Source organism: Puccinia triticina, chromosome 2A (assembly GCF_026914185.1).
Source record: "Puccinia triticina chromosome 2A, complete sequence".
Lineage (NCBI taxonomy): Eukaryota > Fungi > Basidiomycota > Pucciniomycetes > Pucciniales > Pucciniaceae > Puccinia > Puccinia triticina.
The window spans coordinates 5,844,258-5,859,544 of record NC_070559.1 but is presented as its reverse complement, the minus strand read 5'-3'; the positions used below and the strand labels follow the sequence as shown (position 1 = coordinate 5,859,544).

The 15,287-nt window shown below is 48.4% G+C and overlaps 1 protein-coding gene across 1 annotated transcript; it reads right to left on the bottom strand.

The window, feature by feature from the left end:
• Positions 1-9,133: 9,133 nt before the first annotated feature.
• On the bottom strand, positions 9,134-11,033 carry PtA15_2A633 (uncharacterized protein; the record flags this gene model as incomplete). Its single annotated transcript, XM_053166673.1, has 4 exons — positions 9,134-9,259; positions 9,370-9,430; positions 10,106-10,687; positions 10,966-11,033. 4 exons carry the CDS (start codon positions 11,031-11,033, stop codon positions 9,134-9,136), a joined length of 837 nt encoding a protein of 278 aa, XP_053017871.1.
• Positions 11,034-15,287: the final 4,254 nt, after the last annotated feature.

The following is a 15,287-nucleotide window of genomic DNA, read 5'->3' as shown; positions in this document are numbered from 1 at the left end:
AATGATGTGGATTCTTCAGGATGAGATACCAGAACACGTAGGCGTATTTATTGACGACGGCGGCATCAAGGGACCATGTTCAACATACGATGACGAAGTACTAGAGGAAAATCCAGGAATACGGCGTTTCATTTGGGAATATGTGCAAACACTTGAAAGGGTTTTGTTTTGAATCGAAGAGGCTGGACTAACCATTTCCGGGAAGAAATTTGCCTGCTGTGTGCCTGCCTTGGATATTGTTGGTCACGTGGTCTGTAAGGAAGGAAGAAGGGTCTCAGTTCAGAAGAAGAACAAAATTACGACATGGCCCACCCCAAACAATCTTACCGAACTACAAGGATTCATGGGAATAGTAACTTATGTTAGAATCTTTGTAAAAAAACTTATTGGAGATTGCAGCACCTCTCAGGAAGCTCACAAGAAAGGATACCGAGTGGTGCTGGGACGATGACTGTAACCACGCTATTGAGCGGCTCAAGCAAATAATTGGAGAAGACATTACACTGAAGAAGTTGGACTACTTGGAACACGGAGGACTTATCGTTTTGGCGGTGGACTCCAGCTTCATCGCAGCAGGAGCAGTGCTCTCTCAACAGGAGCTTGAGACAGGGTTAAACCGGCCAGTGTTATACGAATCAGTGGTATTTTCACCAGTGGAATCAAAATATTCTCAGCCAAAACTTGAACTCTGTGGCGTGGCAAGAATCCTCAAGAAACTACAAACACTTCTCTGGGGACAGCACTTCGAACTGCAAGTTGATGCTCAATCTTTGATCCAAATGATTAACGCCCCCTTGCTTCCAAATGCCCCTATGACCAGATGGGTATCATTCATCCATCTCTTCTCCTTCGACATGGTCCATAAACCCAGGAAAACATTCACAATGCCGGACGCGCTCTCAAGGAGACCAATAAGCAATGAGGAAGACGAGTTCTATAATGACGCAGAGGATTTTGATGAAGACAAACCAGTAATTAAAGCTTGCTCTCAGCTCCAATTTTTTTCGGCTGCATCCACCGAGCTCTTGGAATGGGAAGCGCCGGGATTTTGGACAGATCTTAAGGAATATTTAAGGACATTACGCAAACCCCACGCTATGGATGTGGACCAGTTTCAGAAACTCAAACGAAAATCAGCAAATTATTTCATTCAGGATGGGAGACTTATGCGAAGGCACTCACCCATGGCCCAACTAGTTATCTCCAAAATTGCCTACCAAAGTAAACTTTTGAGAATGACTCACGAGGATCTTGGGCATCGGGGACTTGAGGAAACATACCAGCGACTAGTTTGCAGATTTTGGTGGCCAAGCCTGAAGAAAAAAGTGAAGTTATGGGTTCAGAGCTGTGCACCATGCCAGAAGCGGGACCCCTTAGTACCTCGGGAGATACGACATCCAACAGGAGAAAGCAGCTTATTTGGACGAGTAGCCTTGGACATCTGCCACATCAAAGCCGGACGATACAAATACTTACTGGTGGCCAGAGACGACTTATCTGGATGGGTAGAAGCAGCCCCTTTGGTCAAATTAACAGCGGCCACTATCACTACAAACATTTATTATTTTTCCCAAAAAAGAAATAAAAGCCAACATGAAAAAAATAAAACCAAAATTTCAATCAGGGGAACAAACTGAGCATGCTGAGCCAAAAAAATGAAATGTCCCAAACTGAGAAAAAATCATTGGACAATGTTTTGGGATGGTTTTTTCAGGGGCCTGGCGGGCCTGGAGCGGGCTTGAGCGGGCCTGGGGCGGGCCTATGACTGGCCTGCCCCAAATGCACATTGGGTCAGTATTAAAGGAGTTTTGCCTTACCCTGTGCGCTTCTGGGGCTTTTGATGGGCCCAAAATCTCAACTTGGGCTTTTTGTGGTCTAGAAGTATCAACCTGGGTCACTGAATAGCCCATGGGCCTTTGAATTCCCAGAAAGCCCACATGGGCCAACAGAGACCCCCATGGGCTTTTTGTGGCCCATGAAGATCTCCATGGGCCAACAGATATCCTCATGGGCTTTTGGTGGTCCAAAACGTTCCCCATGGGTTTTTTGTGGCCCAGAAAGGAAGCAAACAGCCCATGGGATCACATGATGGATGTATCTGTTGGCCTGTGGGGATCTTTATGGGCTACCAAGAGCCCATTAGCTATGTGGGGGCCCATGGTGGGCTTTCTGGGAATTCAAAGGCCCATGGGCTATTCAGTGGCCCAGGTTAATACTTCTAGACCACCAAAAGCCCATGTTGAGATTTTGGGCCCATCAAAAGCCCCAGCAGCTCCCAGGGCAATACAAAACTCCTTTAATACAGACCCAAAGTGCTTTTGGGGCAGACCCGTCTCAGGCCCGCTCAAGCCCGCTCCAGGCCCACCAGGCCTGTGAAAAAAAACCATCCCAAAACATTTTCCAATGATTTTTGCTCAGTTTGGGACATTTTATTTTTTTGGCTCAGCATGCTCAGTTTGTTCCCCTGAGTGAAATTTTGGTTTCATTTTTTTCATGTTGACTTTTATTTCTTTTTTGGGCAAAATAATAAATGTTTGTAGTGTATTGGAAAATTTCTCTTGGAAGAATGGGTCTACCGTTATGGCGTAATCAAGACAGTCTCGGCAGATAATGGGCCTGAGTTTAAGAATGAGTTAAAAGCTGTGGAAAAGATTGGAGCGGCTTTCAAACCACCCACTCCGTATTATCCGGAAGCTAATGGAATGATTGAAAGAGGACACCGACCAATCAAGGACACCTTAATCAAGATGTGTGGTGAATCTGGAGGAAAATGGAAAGAGTATCTTCCATTAGTACTCTTTGCTGATAGAATTTCAACCAAGCGAACGACTGGGTACTCACCCTACAAATTAGTCTTTGGCCAAAAGGCGGTTCTTCCAGTCGATTTAGAAATGGACACCTATCTGGGAATTGATTGGACTGAAATCAGCACAACGGAGGAACTTCTGGAAGCCAGAACTATGCAGCTGGAACGCCGAGAAGAGATCCTGGGAATAGCTCACGAGAAGTTAATGAAAACTAGGAATTCTTCGGTCAGATACTGGGATCGAAGGATGGCGGCTAGGCTCCGTAAACCTTTAAACCCAGGCAAATTAGTGCTTATTTATAATAAGAGTTTGGAAGACCAATGGGGCAAGCTTTCTGCCAATCGCTGGAATGGGCCTTTTCGAATCAAGCAACAGTTACCAAAGGGTTCTTACATTCTGGAGGAATTGGACGGGGTAGAACTGAAGAGGGCTTACGCAGCTTCACATATTAAACGGTTTTACCCACGAGGATGAAGCTTGGCCAATATTCAGCATGACAAGGATCCCACTCAACCTGAATTGTCTGATGATGAAGAGGCAAACTCCAACACAAACTCTGATGATAATGCATCCATTATTTCGAACTAAGTCTTTCTCCTGGACAAGAGACTAAACTGTTCAATGATAAACACTGGTCATTTTTTTTAAGTTGGGGGAGGAACTCACATTCTTTTTCTCAAAAACTTTCCTTAAAAAAAAAAAAAAAAAAACCACATCAACTGATCAAACAGACAAACAGAACAACTTACTCATTCAGTTGACCTCACTCACTTCAAACAAACACTCTTTTCTTTCTCACCTCTTTTCTTTTTTGTTCTCTCTCTCTCAAAAGGGAAGGTTGGGGACAACCTGTGAAGTTGGGGGAGGGGGGACTGATGGATTAATTCTCTGTTAAAGGATAAACAAAAGATAACATCATAATAAAATAAAATAGAATAGAATAACTAATCATTTCAGGGGTTACATTTTTTTGGGGGGTTTTCTAAAGTATATGTCGATTTTTTTGGCTTTCTTGTGGAAATTTTGCCCCAGGAGTCACGAAAAAAAAAAAAAAAAAGAAAAAAAGAAAAAAGGACAGGCTGGAAAAAGAAGGAGAAAACACGTTAGGATCACGAACTAGACCAGAAGGAAAAAGAAAAGATCAACTTACAGAATCAGTCATCTTGAAGGTCCGGTCGAATTGCGGATTGATATTCATCTGCCATGGCTCTGAAAAGGAAGAGGCGTTGGATCCGCTTGTCGTTGCTGGAAGGTTGACAGCGGCGGCAGAATCTCACAAAGAGGGAGGCAAAGGTTTGGTAGAGTCGATGATAGGCCGCCGAATCAATCGGATCAGCGTCCGGGTCCTCCGGAGCATCTTGATCAAGGAGAAGAGCGATTTGCGACTCTTTTAAAAAGGGGTAGTCGGCAAGACAATACTCACCAGGGACGTCAGGTGATGGAACTCGATAAGAATTGGTCATGCTGACGTCCCCATCAGAGTCAGTGACCTCGTCCGCGTCGGAGGAAGTAGGCCGGTTGGCCTCAGGCATTGGAGTCCAGGTCGGGTTTTGGACAACGTTGGCAGGAACCTAAAAGAAGAGAAATGACCACCAATTAGAACCTGATCAAACACTCAAGGACGAATCAAAAAATAAATTACCCCGGAACCCCAGTCGTTGAAGCAACTAGTGGCTCCCGTTGAGGAGGTCGCAGATTCAGTAGGCGCTTCCCGCGAAGAGCCGTCCGAACCCGTAGATTCCGGGTCCCTGTAAGCGCCAACTACGGCATTGGGCCCCAACATTTCGCAGTCTGAAGCTGGCGACGTAAGGTTGCTGGGACACAGAGCAGGTGGGAGGACCCAGCTGTCATCCAGGACGACTCGGTTGGAGGACAAAAACTATCCAAAACCGGATCAGCCAGGGCATCACAAAAATTCGGCGAGAGAAGAGAGACTTACGTTGCTATCCGCGTTGGTCGCTGGTGGGAATGCAGGAGAACCCGGCAAAGGCCCCGAGTTGGGGGTCTGGTGTCAAAATACCGGTGAAGCCAGTGGATTCCCGACGGCTTCAGGAGTCGGAACAGCCTGAAGGCGAGGATGTAACCCCACAAATCCAGGGGGAACCCGAGACGGAGACGGGGTCCTAAAAGCTGACCCTGGACGAGCTGGCGAAACAAGCTTGAGGACAGAACGCTTAATCAGATTCCCGAGGTGAGAATAGGAGGGAGACAAATCAGAAACTCACGAAAGGATCCTCGGATCGGGGGTGCAAGCCCTCCAATCCTGGGGGGGTTCGGGGCGGAGAAGGAGCTCTCACCGCTGAATCCGGGCGAGCCGGCTCTGTGAACTATAATCGGAGAGGATCAGCGGCCTAAAAAAAAAAAAGATAAAAACCCGGTCGGATACTTACCGAAGCCACTCTAGCCGCTGCGGCCGGATCAACCACAAACGGGCGGGCTTCAGGACCTCGAGCGGCCCGGTTTCTAGCATTGTTGGGCCTGTTAAAAGCGTCCAGACGGGCCTGGGTCCACTGGATCCAGGTCGGTGTGATGGACTCGGCGTGATAAAGCGGCCCATCCACAATCAGGATGGGGTTATGGATGGACAACCCTGGCTAAATACAAGCAGAGCCCGTCAACGGGGAAAATAACGGCGCCCCTACATAAAATTATCTACTCACACACTCAGAAGCTCCAGCGGAGGCCCCGTGGTTTCTTAAAGGGTAAGGGGTAGGAGGAAAGTAGGTTCTATAGTAAGGTCGGTGGGACATAACGGTAAAAGAAGTCAACACACTGCTCTACAGTAAAATGGATGAGGAAGCGATGAGGTGGATGACAAACAGAGAAGGGGAAAGAGGGACTCGGTTTTTATACTCACCTCAAATCCTGTGGGGGGCCTCTGGCACTTGAGGGAACGGCAATGGAACTTTTGCCCCACAAGCGGCCTCTGAACGGAAACTGGGACCCGTACACGACTAGAGGAGGTATTGTTTGGCTTGACCGATTACCGATCCCACATAAAGTCGAGTAGAACGGAGTGCGGGGCCATCTCTCTCCCCGGGACTTTAGGTGTACGGACCCACGGCTGAGCATCATCGGCTGGCCGGCCACCTAAACAACCGGCAACAAGTGACATCTCAGTGCTCGCCGCCTTACGGCCAATTACTACACACATTTTGGATTGAATGTACATACCTGGTCGGCTACAGACCTCCAACCAAAAAAAAAAAAAGAAAAAATCGCGGAGACCTGTCAAAAAAGACGGTGGCGCGAGTGTTAGCTGCAATCAATCTGACAGCTGCATAACGACATTGGCCAACGTAATAGCTACTTAGCTATTAAGAAAGGAGGAAAGAAAACTCACCACAAACAATGGACTCTGCCCGCCAGCAGAGTTCAGTCTGTCTGGCTTGGGAATAACACGGTCGAGGCCTTGCGTTCGCCTGAGGTTGACAGCGGCACTGGTGACGTAGTCAAAGGAGCCGGAAGATCGGCGAAGTTGGATTGAGAAGCAGCTGCTGGCAGAGGTCGAGTCGATATATCAATACCCCCCCCAAGGGGTAGGGCCGATATACATATACATACCCCGTGGCGGGGTGGGAACACTCAAGACCCGAACCGCCCTGTACACTCGCAGCACCGCAGTCCTCTTGTCGGATTACGCGTAATCCGACAAGAGGACTACGGCGCATTGGACGACCCCGCGGGATTGGGATAGCTGCTGGGCGGGTACGACCAACACTAAGTACCCGGGCCCAAAGCCCGATCAGTCAACCATCAAAAGCGGGTGCGAGTCCCCAATCACTACTTGACACCCGAGGCCCGCGGCTTCGACAGCACGCACCCTAAAGCGCTAGAGCAACAGCTGCGGCCGCCACCACAGCACAGGCAGCACCACTGCGCAACTGCGCAACTGCGGACTGCAGACTGCGCGCAGCACTTTGACTCCCAGAACTGACAAGAAGTTCTCGTCAAGAAAAATCCCAAAATTGACAAAAATCAAATTTTTGGCCAATTTTCACCCTGCGGACCCTCTCATGCCACATTGCCCAAGAGAAGTCAAAATGACCCAGCCTCCAAGGATTCAGCTACTCCTCATGTAAAGTTCCCACGTCACAGGTTCAAAAGTTGGAGAAATAGAACTTTTCACGTCAAAATTGTCTGGGGACAGACAATAAGTTGGGGGAGGATGTGGTAGACGGAAAAGTGGAAAAATAAAAAGTTTTTTCTATGCCACATAATTACTCATACTAGGCCTCAAGATACCATCAAATGGACCCCAGAAATGGATTCTACGGCCAATTTTACCCCTAGTCACAACTGGAAGCGTCACTGGAGCCCCTCTGGATTGGAACCTACACGCCCTTGGACAATGGACACCCATCACACGTTCAGCATACCCAGTCACCAGCCTGTCACAAGCCTCAAGTCAAGGATCACAGTATTATGCTTATACACATCACAGGATACAAGCATACATCTCCCCATCAGACTATAGTCATCACATAGTATCAAGTACTCTTCTATTTCCATATTATGATGTCATCCCGCACTGATCCTGCAGTTCAGACGTCATTTATGCACCCCCTGCATCCACCTGTCAACTAATGCAGCCTACTGTCACTTTACGCAGCCTTCATGCAGCCCTACTGCATGCTTATGACATCATTTATGTACCCCTGACACATTATGACATCATTTGTATCTACTCTCACCAGCTAAAATCCCTCACACTGTTGTCCAGATCAGCTGAAACCCTAACCCACAAGCCCTCTGGGGCTCCACTTCTGTCTATATAAGGAGCTCTCTCCTCCCCAGTTGTCAGCTCCTCAGTTCATCACTCACCAATCACAGCCACCACAATATTCACCTTTACCAATCATAACCAACCCTTATATAAATCATCAGCTCTATACCTTGTCAATCAAACAACTCATCTTGAGCCAACCTACCCTATCACTTGAATAAAACTTGCCAAGCATAGCTTGGTGGGTCTTGTTGACTGATAGCATAGAAGGGCAGAGTTTGCACCTCCATCATCCCCTTCTCCATTCAGCAAAAGGTTCTCAGGAACACTTTTGAGTCTTACAACGGGGCCGGTCATCTACAGTGTTCAAAATTGCATATGTCACGGTTTACATAAAATCATAAAGCCAATTTTTAGCTGGGAGATGTCAGCGTGCATAAAACTTAAAGTGACATCTCCCAGCCAAAATTGCAGTTTATGATTTTATGTAAAAAAATCTTATGCAATTTTGAACACCATAATCAGTCCAACCAAGATCTGCTCATCTTCTTTGGGCTCTTCTTCTCTGGTCTTTGAATCATCAAATTCTAGACTCTCAAGTCGAACGTGCACTGTGTACTTGGTCTTTCTGTTGATGATGAGCATGTAAAATCGGCTCCTTTTCTAGACTGTTGTGTTTGTTTCTGAACTATCCAAGATAAAAGGCTGTGTTTGGCAAGGTTTGGCAGTGTCATTATTACGCAAATAAGTAATCGCGGCATGTCCCTTTACATCATGCAAAATAGTTTTTTTGGCCTGATGATTTGGAAGTAAACTGTCAAGCTTTATGACAGCTTACTTACAAAATTTTATCCTATTTAGGACTGATTTTAAGGTGTTTATGAACATTTTTTTAAAGATTTGATCATCCAGACTGATTGCTCAGTACCATTTGCTGCTGTGCATTTTACCAAAATTTTACAATTTAAATGCCTCAAATTGTGAACCCCCCCATGACAATGCCAAACACCACCTAAAGCTTTTCACCGCAAACAAAACCTTTCACTGCAATGTGTAATGATTTGACAAACGTAAAAAACCCGTTGAAAACAGGCAAGTCGTGGCCCTAATAGTGAGAGAACCTTGAACCTCGATGGCCAAGGGACCAAAGAAGTAATTGGGGGCACTACTACCGTTCAGTCGGGCATCGGGTCATGCTTACACAAAGAGTAATAGTACTGCATGTATGTCTAGCATCAAACCGCCCTCGGAAAAAAAAGAGTGTAAAACAACAAAAGAAAGCACACATCCGGGATACACAGAGGGGTCCCTCACCAAGGTCACGATCGCTTGGCACGGAAACAGGGCCAGCAATGACGGCCCAAAGAAGAAGAGCTCACACAAGAAAGAAAGAGAGAGAAAGAGATGGATGGGCTCTGTATCAATTGGAAAGATGCGGGACAGAGGAACATAAAGGAGGAAGATCATCGGGCATGTTTGATAAAGAAGTCAAGCATATACAAAGCGGCATTAAACGCAAATATCGAGTGTGCGACGACGACGATTTCAGAAACCCTCGACACATAAACAAACACAAATTGAGAAGAAGGGATGGGGAGGGTCATTTCAAGAGCGAGAGCGGGAGGATATTGCCGGCCTTACCGGGCCCGCGTTTCTTGCCCGCGCCGGCCCGGGGCGCAGGTTTCTTGATCGGGCTGAGTTCCGGGGGGAGCCCGAGCATGTTATTCTTTGCACCATCCCCCCCGCAAGAAAAAGACAAAGAAAAAAAACACAGAGTGAGAGAAGCAGGGTGAGTGGGTGGATCCGGCTCTGATCGGCCCGCAGAAGACGACGTACCTCTTCGCCCCGATGACTGGCCCAGGCCAACGCCGGCTTCTTGGAATGGAAGATCTTCCGCCTGCAAGACAATCAGCCCACGATCACCCACACAACAACGAAAGGGGGAACCTAGGCCTACTTTTTCTTGTTGAGAGTTTCTTGCAACGCGCGCTGCTCGTCGTCGTCGTCGTCCCCAGGACCGTCAGCCACACGCGCGCCGGGGCCCTCGTCGGCCTCTTCGTCGTGGTCGTCAGCAGCGGCGCCGCTCTTGCGTTTCGTGCCCTTCCCACCGACAACCCGACCCGCATCGACCTCGCGGCCCTTATCTTCTCCCTCCCGCGCGTCGTGATCGGGGGCGATATGGGGAGGCGGCGCACTCTTTGCGCCCTTGGCCTTGGCCTTGGTCTTCTTCTTCTCTGCGCCCTTCGTCTTCTTCTTGGCGGCCGGCTGAGGGCTGTCCGGGGCGGCCGGCTTGGCGGTCTTCTTTTTTCCCGGCGCGGGCGAGGGCGAGGGCGGGGTGAGGATGGAGCCGGATGGGGACGGCGAGCGGGGCGGCGGAGCGGGGGCTGCTGGGCGTCTGCCTTTCTTAGCCCCGGGCGCGGCCGACTCGACCTCCTCTTCTTCCTCGCCTGCTCGAGACGCATCCTCCTCCTCCTCATCGTCGTTCTCCTCCTGGTCCGCAATAGCCAGAATCGCAGAGTCGCCGTGATCCCCATCCTCCTCCTCCTCATTGGTAGTAACGATCAGATCCGACTCGTCGGCCGGATCTTTCTCACCTGGTGGTTCCGCCACCCGGGCCTTTGTGGTCGGTTTCCGACGTGCACGAGGAACGGCGACGACGGGCTTCTTTGCTCCACGGGGTTTGGCCACCACAGCCGCGTGCTCATTACTCTCCTCCTCCTCCACTTCTTGATGGGTATCCTCGTCATTGTTCTTGCGCACAGCGGCTTTGGCGGTCTTTTTGGCGGCCTTGCCTCTCGCCGGTCTAGACTTCTTCGCCGGCTGCTCGTCGACGTTCTTCTCGACACTCGGCTCCCGACGATCAGTGGCTACAGGAGAGCCGACATCCTCGTCCTCTGAACTCGGTTGTTTGGCTTTCTCCTTTCCAGCCCTTTTCTTCGGCGACGTGTGAGCAGGTTGTTCGGAAGCTTCTACTTCTGGCTGTCCGACGACCTCTTCCTCCGGTGGTTGGATGACTGGGGTCGCACTCTTGGAAGATGGTCCAACCCCAGTATCACGCGTAGTCGAGGCGGTCTTGGCGCCCTTTGCTTGGCGGCCCCGGCTGAGCTTTTTGGCGACCGCGCCGATGGAGACCCAGGAATCGGAAGTAATCAGCCTGGCAGGATTGTCCACATCCTCATCCCCATCCCGCTCTTCCCCCCACTCCTCCTGCTCCTCTGGCGGATTCTTCTCACCCGCTTTCTCCCGTCCACGTTTTGTCACGGGCCGCGATGGCTGGGAAACAGCGCTGAGATGGGCATTCAAGGTGATGATTTCCTGCTCTTTCTCGGCCAACGTCGACCGTGCTGCCAGGAGATCTTGTAATAGCATTCGTTGGTTGCTCTCTTCACCCCTTCGTCATCAACCCAACCCAACAAACACTTTCGTACCAACTCTGACATGTCTCGTTCGTCCTCCAGTATCTTGACGAGCTCTTCCAACTCTTCAATTCTGTGTTCCATGAACTGGAGGTTAGAAGTCGGACTGGTCGCGTTGGATTCTCGGCTGTGGGTCTCTTTGTCGATCTCGTCCTGGATGATTGACGCCGGCTCTTGTCGTTTCCATGGAGCGAGGTTGAGGTAGATGGTGGCGGGTTTTGCGGAGGCGGAGACAAATGTGGATGCAAGGAGGAGCGGGGCCTGTCGATGGTTGACAGGGAGCACGACAAGCGAGGGGATTCCTGGGGCGGAGGTTGGCAACCGTTACTTCGTAGGTCCTGGCGGTTGTCTTGGCAAGGGGGTGGTTGGCCGAGAAATAAGCGCTCGCCACACAGGTCAGAGGTACGGAAGGGGCGTGGCGGTGGTGTGGTTGTCCAGGATGTATGTGCCAGTCGAGTCTGGTGGATATTGAGGGCTGTGCCAGGTGGTGCTGAATTTTCTATAAAAGAGGGAGTTCGATTGCATCTTTGTGTCCCCCAGGGTGTCCTCTGCCGCTGTAATTCCAGCGTGCGGTTCATCCTCAACCCCCTCCGCTGTTGCACTTGCACAGTCTGAGGGGCTCTACTCGGTGGCCCCCCTTTGCATAATGCCTTCAATGCGGCGCGCTGGGGGCCATCCACCCACTATTTTAAACCCTGATAGACAGGGATGGATAGTGGGTCCAGTTTGTGGTGTTTGGATTTGTTTTAAGAAGGCTTGTTTTTGTGATTTGTTTTTTTTTTGAAAGGGGGAACCCTTGCATTTTTTTTTTTGTAATTTGGTTAATTTGTAGGGGGAACCTTTGATCTTTGTTTCTGTGTTTCTCTGTCTTTAATAAACTTGGATAAGTGCATACTAGCTGAAAATATTTTTTCATTAAATGATAATTTTGGAAAATCTTTAATACTATTCCAAAAAAATCATCAATAATCAGAATCAATAGACTGACATGTGACTTGAATGATAATAAATGAAAAAAATGAATCCCAAAATCCATCCTAAATTTTTGTGGGCAGGGAAAGTACCTCAAAAATTGCAAATTTGCCCTGCAGGTAACAAAAAAACAGTGTCTGGGGTGTTTTCACTGCCAACTAAAATTTAGGATGGATTTTGGGATTCATTTTTTTCATTTATTATCATTCAAGTCACATGTCAGTCTATTGATTCTGATTATTCATGATTTTTTTGGAATAGTATTATAAAAAGATTTTCCAAAATTATCATTTAATGAAAAAAAAATTCAGCTAGTATGCACTTATTTTTTTGAAAAACATTACTTATATTCATTCTTTTGGAACCTTTCTGTCCATCCTCCTAATAAATCAGAAATTAGCAGGCATGGTTTGTGTGTGTTCTTGTCAAAAGAAATTTCATGAAAACTTTCTTCTGGGCACTGTACAGTGTCCGCTACATGCGCTGTACACCTGTAATCTGTTTGGATAACAAAATTTTGAAAATTTTCGGCCCCAAATGACCTCAGGTCATTTGGGCTATTTTTGAAAATGTACATAAGAAAAAGTTAGTTAGAAAAAGTTCCGAATGAGTTTGAATTTTTTTTGAATAAAATCTCAATAATTGTTTATAATTGGTCCCTAAGATCAACACTGTGCTTCCCTCTGGCCAAATGCGGATCCACACATGGATCTTCCAAACTTAAGACATGGTTTGGAATTTTGTTTTGCTGCCTTGACCAGATTCCTGGACACTTTTGCCACTAGGGAGTGCAGTCTTTGGATTGAGAGGCTGGAACGGGTGTCAAAATTTGCGCATTTATCAAGGCTACAAGACTGTCTATTCAGTTTTCTTTTATTGTTTTTATTACAATTTATAGGTCTGTATTTTTTATTTTTTGCACTGAATATCCCTTCTGCTCCTGCCAAAATTGAGGGATAGCGAGTAAGCCTCTCCTAAGGAGAGCGCTCCGCGCGGGTCCCCCGGACCTCTGTTCGAGTGGCTTTGTTAAGCTAGGGTGTACATGGTTTGAAAATCAATTTTGAACACTAGCCCTGCTACACAAGCCAGCGACCGCCCACAAACTTAACTAAGTCCAAAGGTGGAGGCGCGAAGCGCCTCCACCGGAGGGACTTATGCGGTATCGGTGATTTAGGACTGAGAGCAATGCCCAAAACCACCATGCCCCACACATGTTGCTATAGCTCTGCAACCTGCCCTGAACCCATCAATATTTTTTGATAATCTGAAAGCTGTGGATCTTTCCTAATTTTTGATGCACTAAAATCAACATAGCTCCTCCTGCTTTGCTCAGAATACCTTGTTGAAGATGGTGGACTGCAAAAGCCAACCTGAGCTCCTTAAAACAGCATCTCTATGCAAATCCATAAGTTGCCTCGAGAAAAAAAAAATGTCAACTATCCAGGACTAACATCAAACAATGTCAAATGCTATTTCACATTCCCATTTATGTACATACCCAATTGTGGCCATCCACTGTTGGTGTTTGATGCAGAGATGATGGCGGTGGACGAGACGATCAAACAGGCCCTCTGAATCCGCGACCTGCTCAAATCCCTGCTCGGCGCCAGCCTCACCATCCGGCTCAACTGCGACAGCAACCCCGTCGGCACACACGTCCATGCCGGCGTGACTATCCTGTTGAGAATAGCCAACCATCCCACTATTCGCGCCGGACTCGCCGTCCTCGCCTGGATCCCTCCCGCAGACCAACTCGCCAACATCCTCATCAAGTTTTTGCTCGCTTTTGGCACTGGTTTGACAGATCTGAGACCTTTGGAAAGGTGCAGGATGCTTGTGGGAACATGCATTTGCCCCAGTTCAATCCAAATCCCGAGGGAGCCAAATCAAAAAACAATGATGCCTTGGCTGTTTTAGCAAGCATGAGGTTTTTTTTACTACATGCCTCGTATCTTGAGTTTGGGAGGGAGAAAAATAAAGATGAAGGTGGCAGGGGATAGCCAGGCTTCTAATGATTCTAAGTGTAAATGTAGAGGGTGATTAAACAAAGATGGCACCGCGCAGGGGCCTTAGCATAAAAAAGGAAGGATTATCAACATTTCTCTCAGGCAAATTTCACCGATAAGGCATAAGTCCCTCCCAGAGGGAGGTCTTCGGCCTCCCTCGGGAGGGACTTAGTTAAGTTAGGACCAACCACAAAATCGACGGAGAAAAACCGACGGCAGCGTCGTGAGCTCTTTCACTCACCCCTACATAGTTGCCCTTTTCCCTTCTTCCACACAAAAATGACGGCCCCGGCCCCCTTCAATCCCACTAGATCCCACTTCCCACAACTCAACAGCCGTATAACCCACCAGCTTTTTTGGGATAAAACAAAAACGAGCTGACTAATCAAAATCCAATCACCTTTGTTCACATCGCCCGGCCTCCTCGTTCCATTCCACAGCTGTGCGTCTCGCAAGCTAGTTGCCGCGAATCTACTGCAAGAGGACCATTTTCAGGTGTGTGGGTTCAACCGGGTGTCGTCTTACATCTACCATCAAGCTCTGTACTCATTCCTTCGTCAACCGGATATTTTTTCACCACTCGCGTTTGAAATTTACCACCAGCGTCATCCCAGTCGCCAACATGCCAGAGCTGATTGCACCAACATCAGACGTGGCATTCAATAGAATTATGAAAAATCCCACGATTCTTGTCAAGACTCAGGGCTTGTCCCGGGTCAAAGGAAGCGCAAGGATAGAAACCCTAACCCCGCAAGGGGGAGCGGTGAGTCCGCGCATTCTCTAGGTCCATGCATATGCATGCGACTCCCAGACAGGAGGAGTAAGCGAGAGCTGAAACCCTGTTCCTCTGTTATTAGCCACGTTGACATCAGACGAAGTGCCGAAGCGACCCAAGCCGACTCGAACACCTTCAAGCACGCTACCATCCGACGCCCACCAAGACCTACAAGGTTCCAGCCTCAGCAGAAGGATCACCGACCCATCGAGAGAAGACACCAGCAGCGCCCAAAGCCTTGCAGCTCGGATAGGCAAGTGTTAAGCGCTCCACCTACCGAGTCCAAACGTTATCGTCCTCGTCGCCTCTGAGCAACTCTAGCTGCTTAGCAGTCAAACCTGTCATTTCCTTATTATTCTTATTACTCTACCAGAGTTGGCCAGCAATCCGCTCTTAGTATTGTGAAATCTTTTAGATTTACAGTCTCGAGGAATCTCGGAACCTCCCGACCTTAGCACAACATAACTAAGAGCGGATCGCCATGGCCGGAACTCGACAGACTCCTGCCGCTTCTTCATCAAATGCAACTGCCACAGCCACCACCAGCGATGATCGGGACTTGTTTAAATGCCCGACGTTTGACGG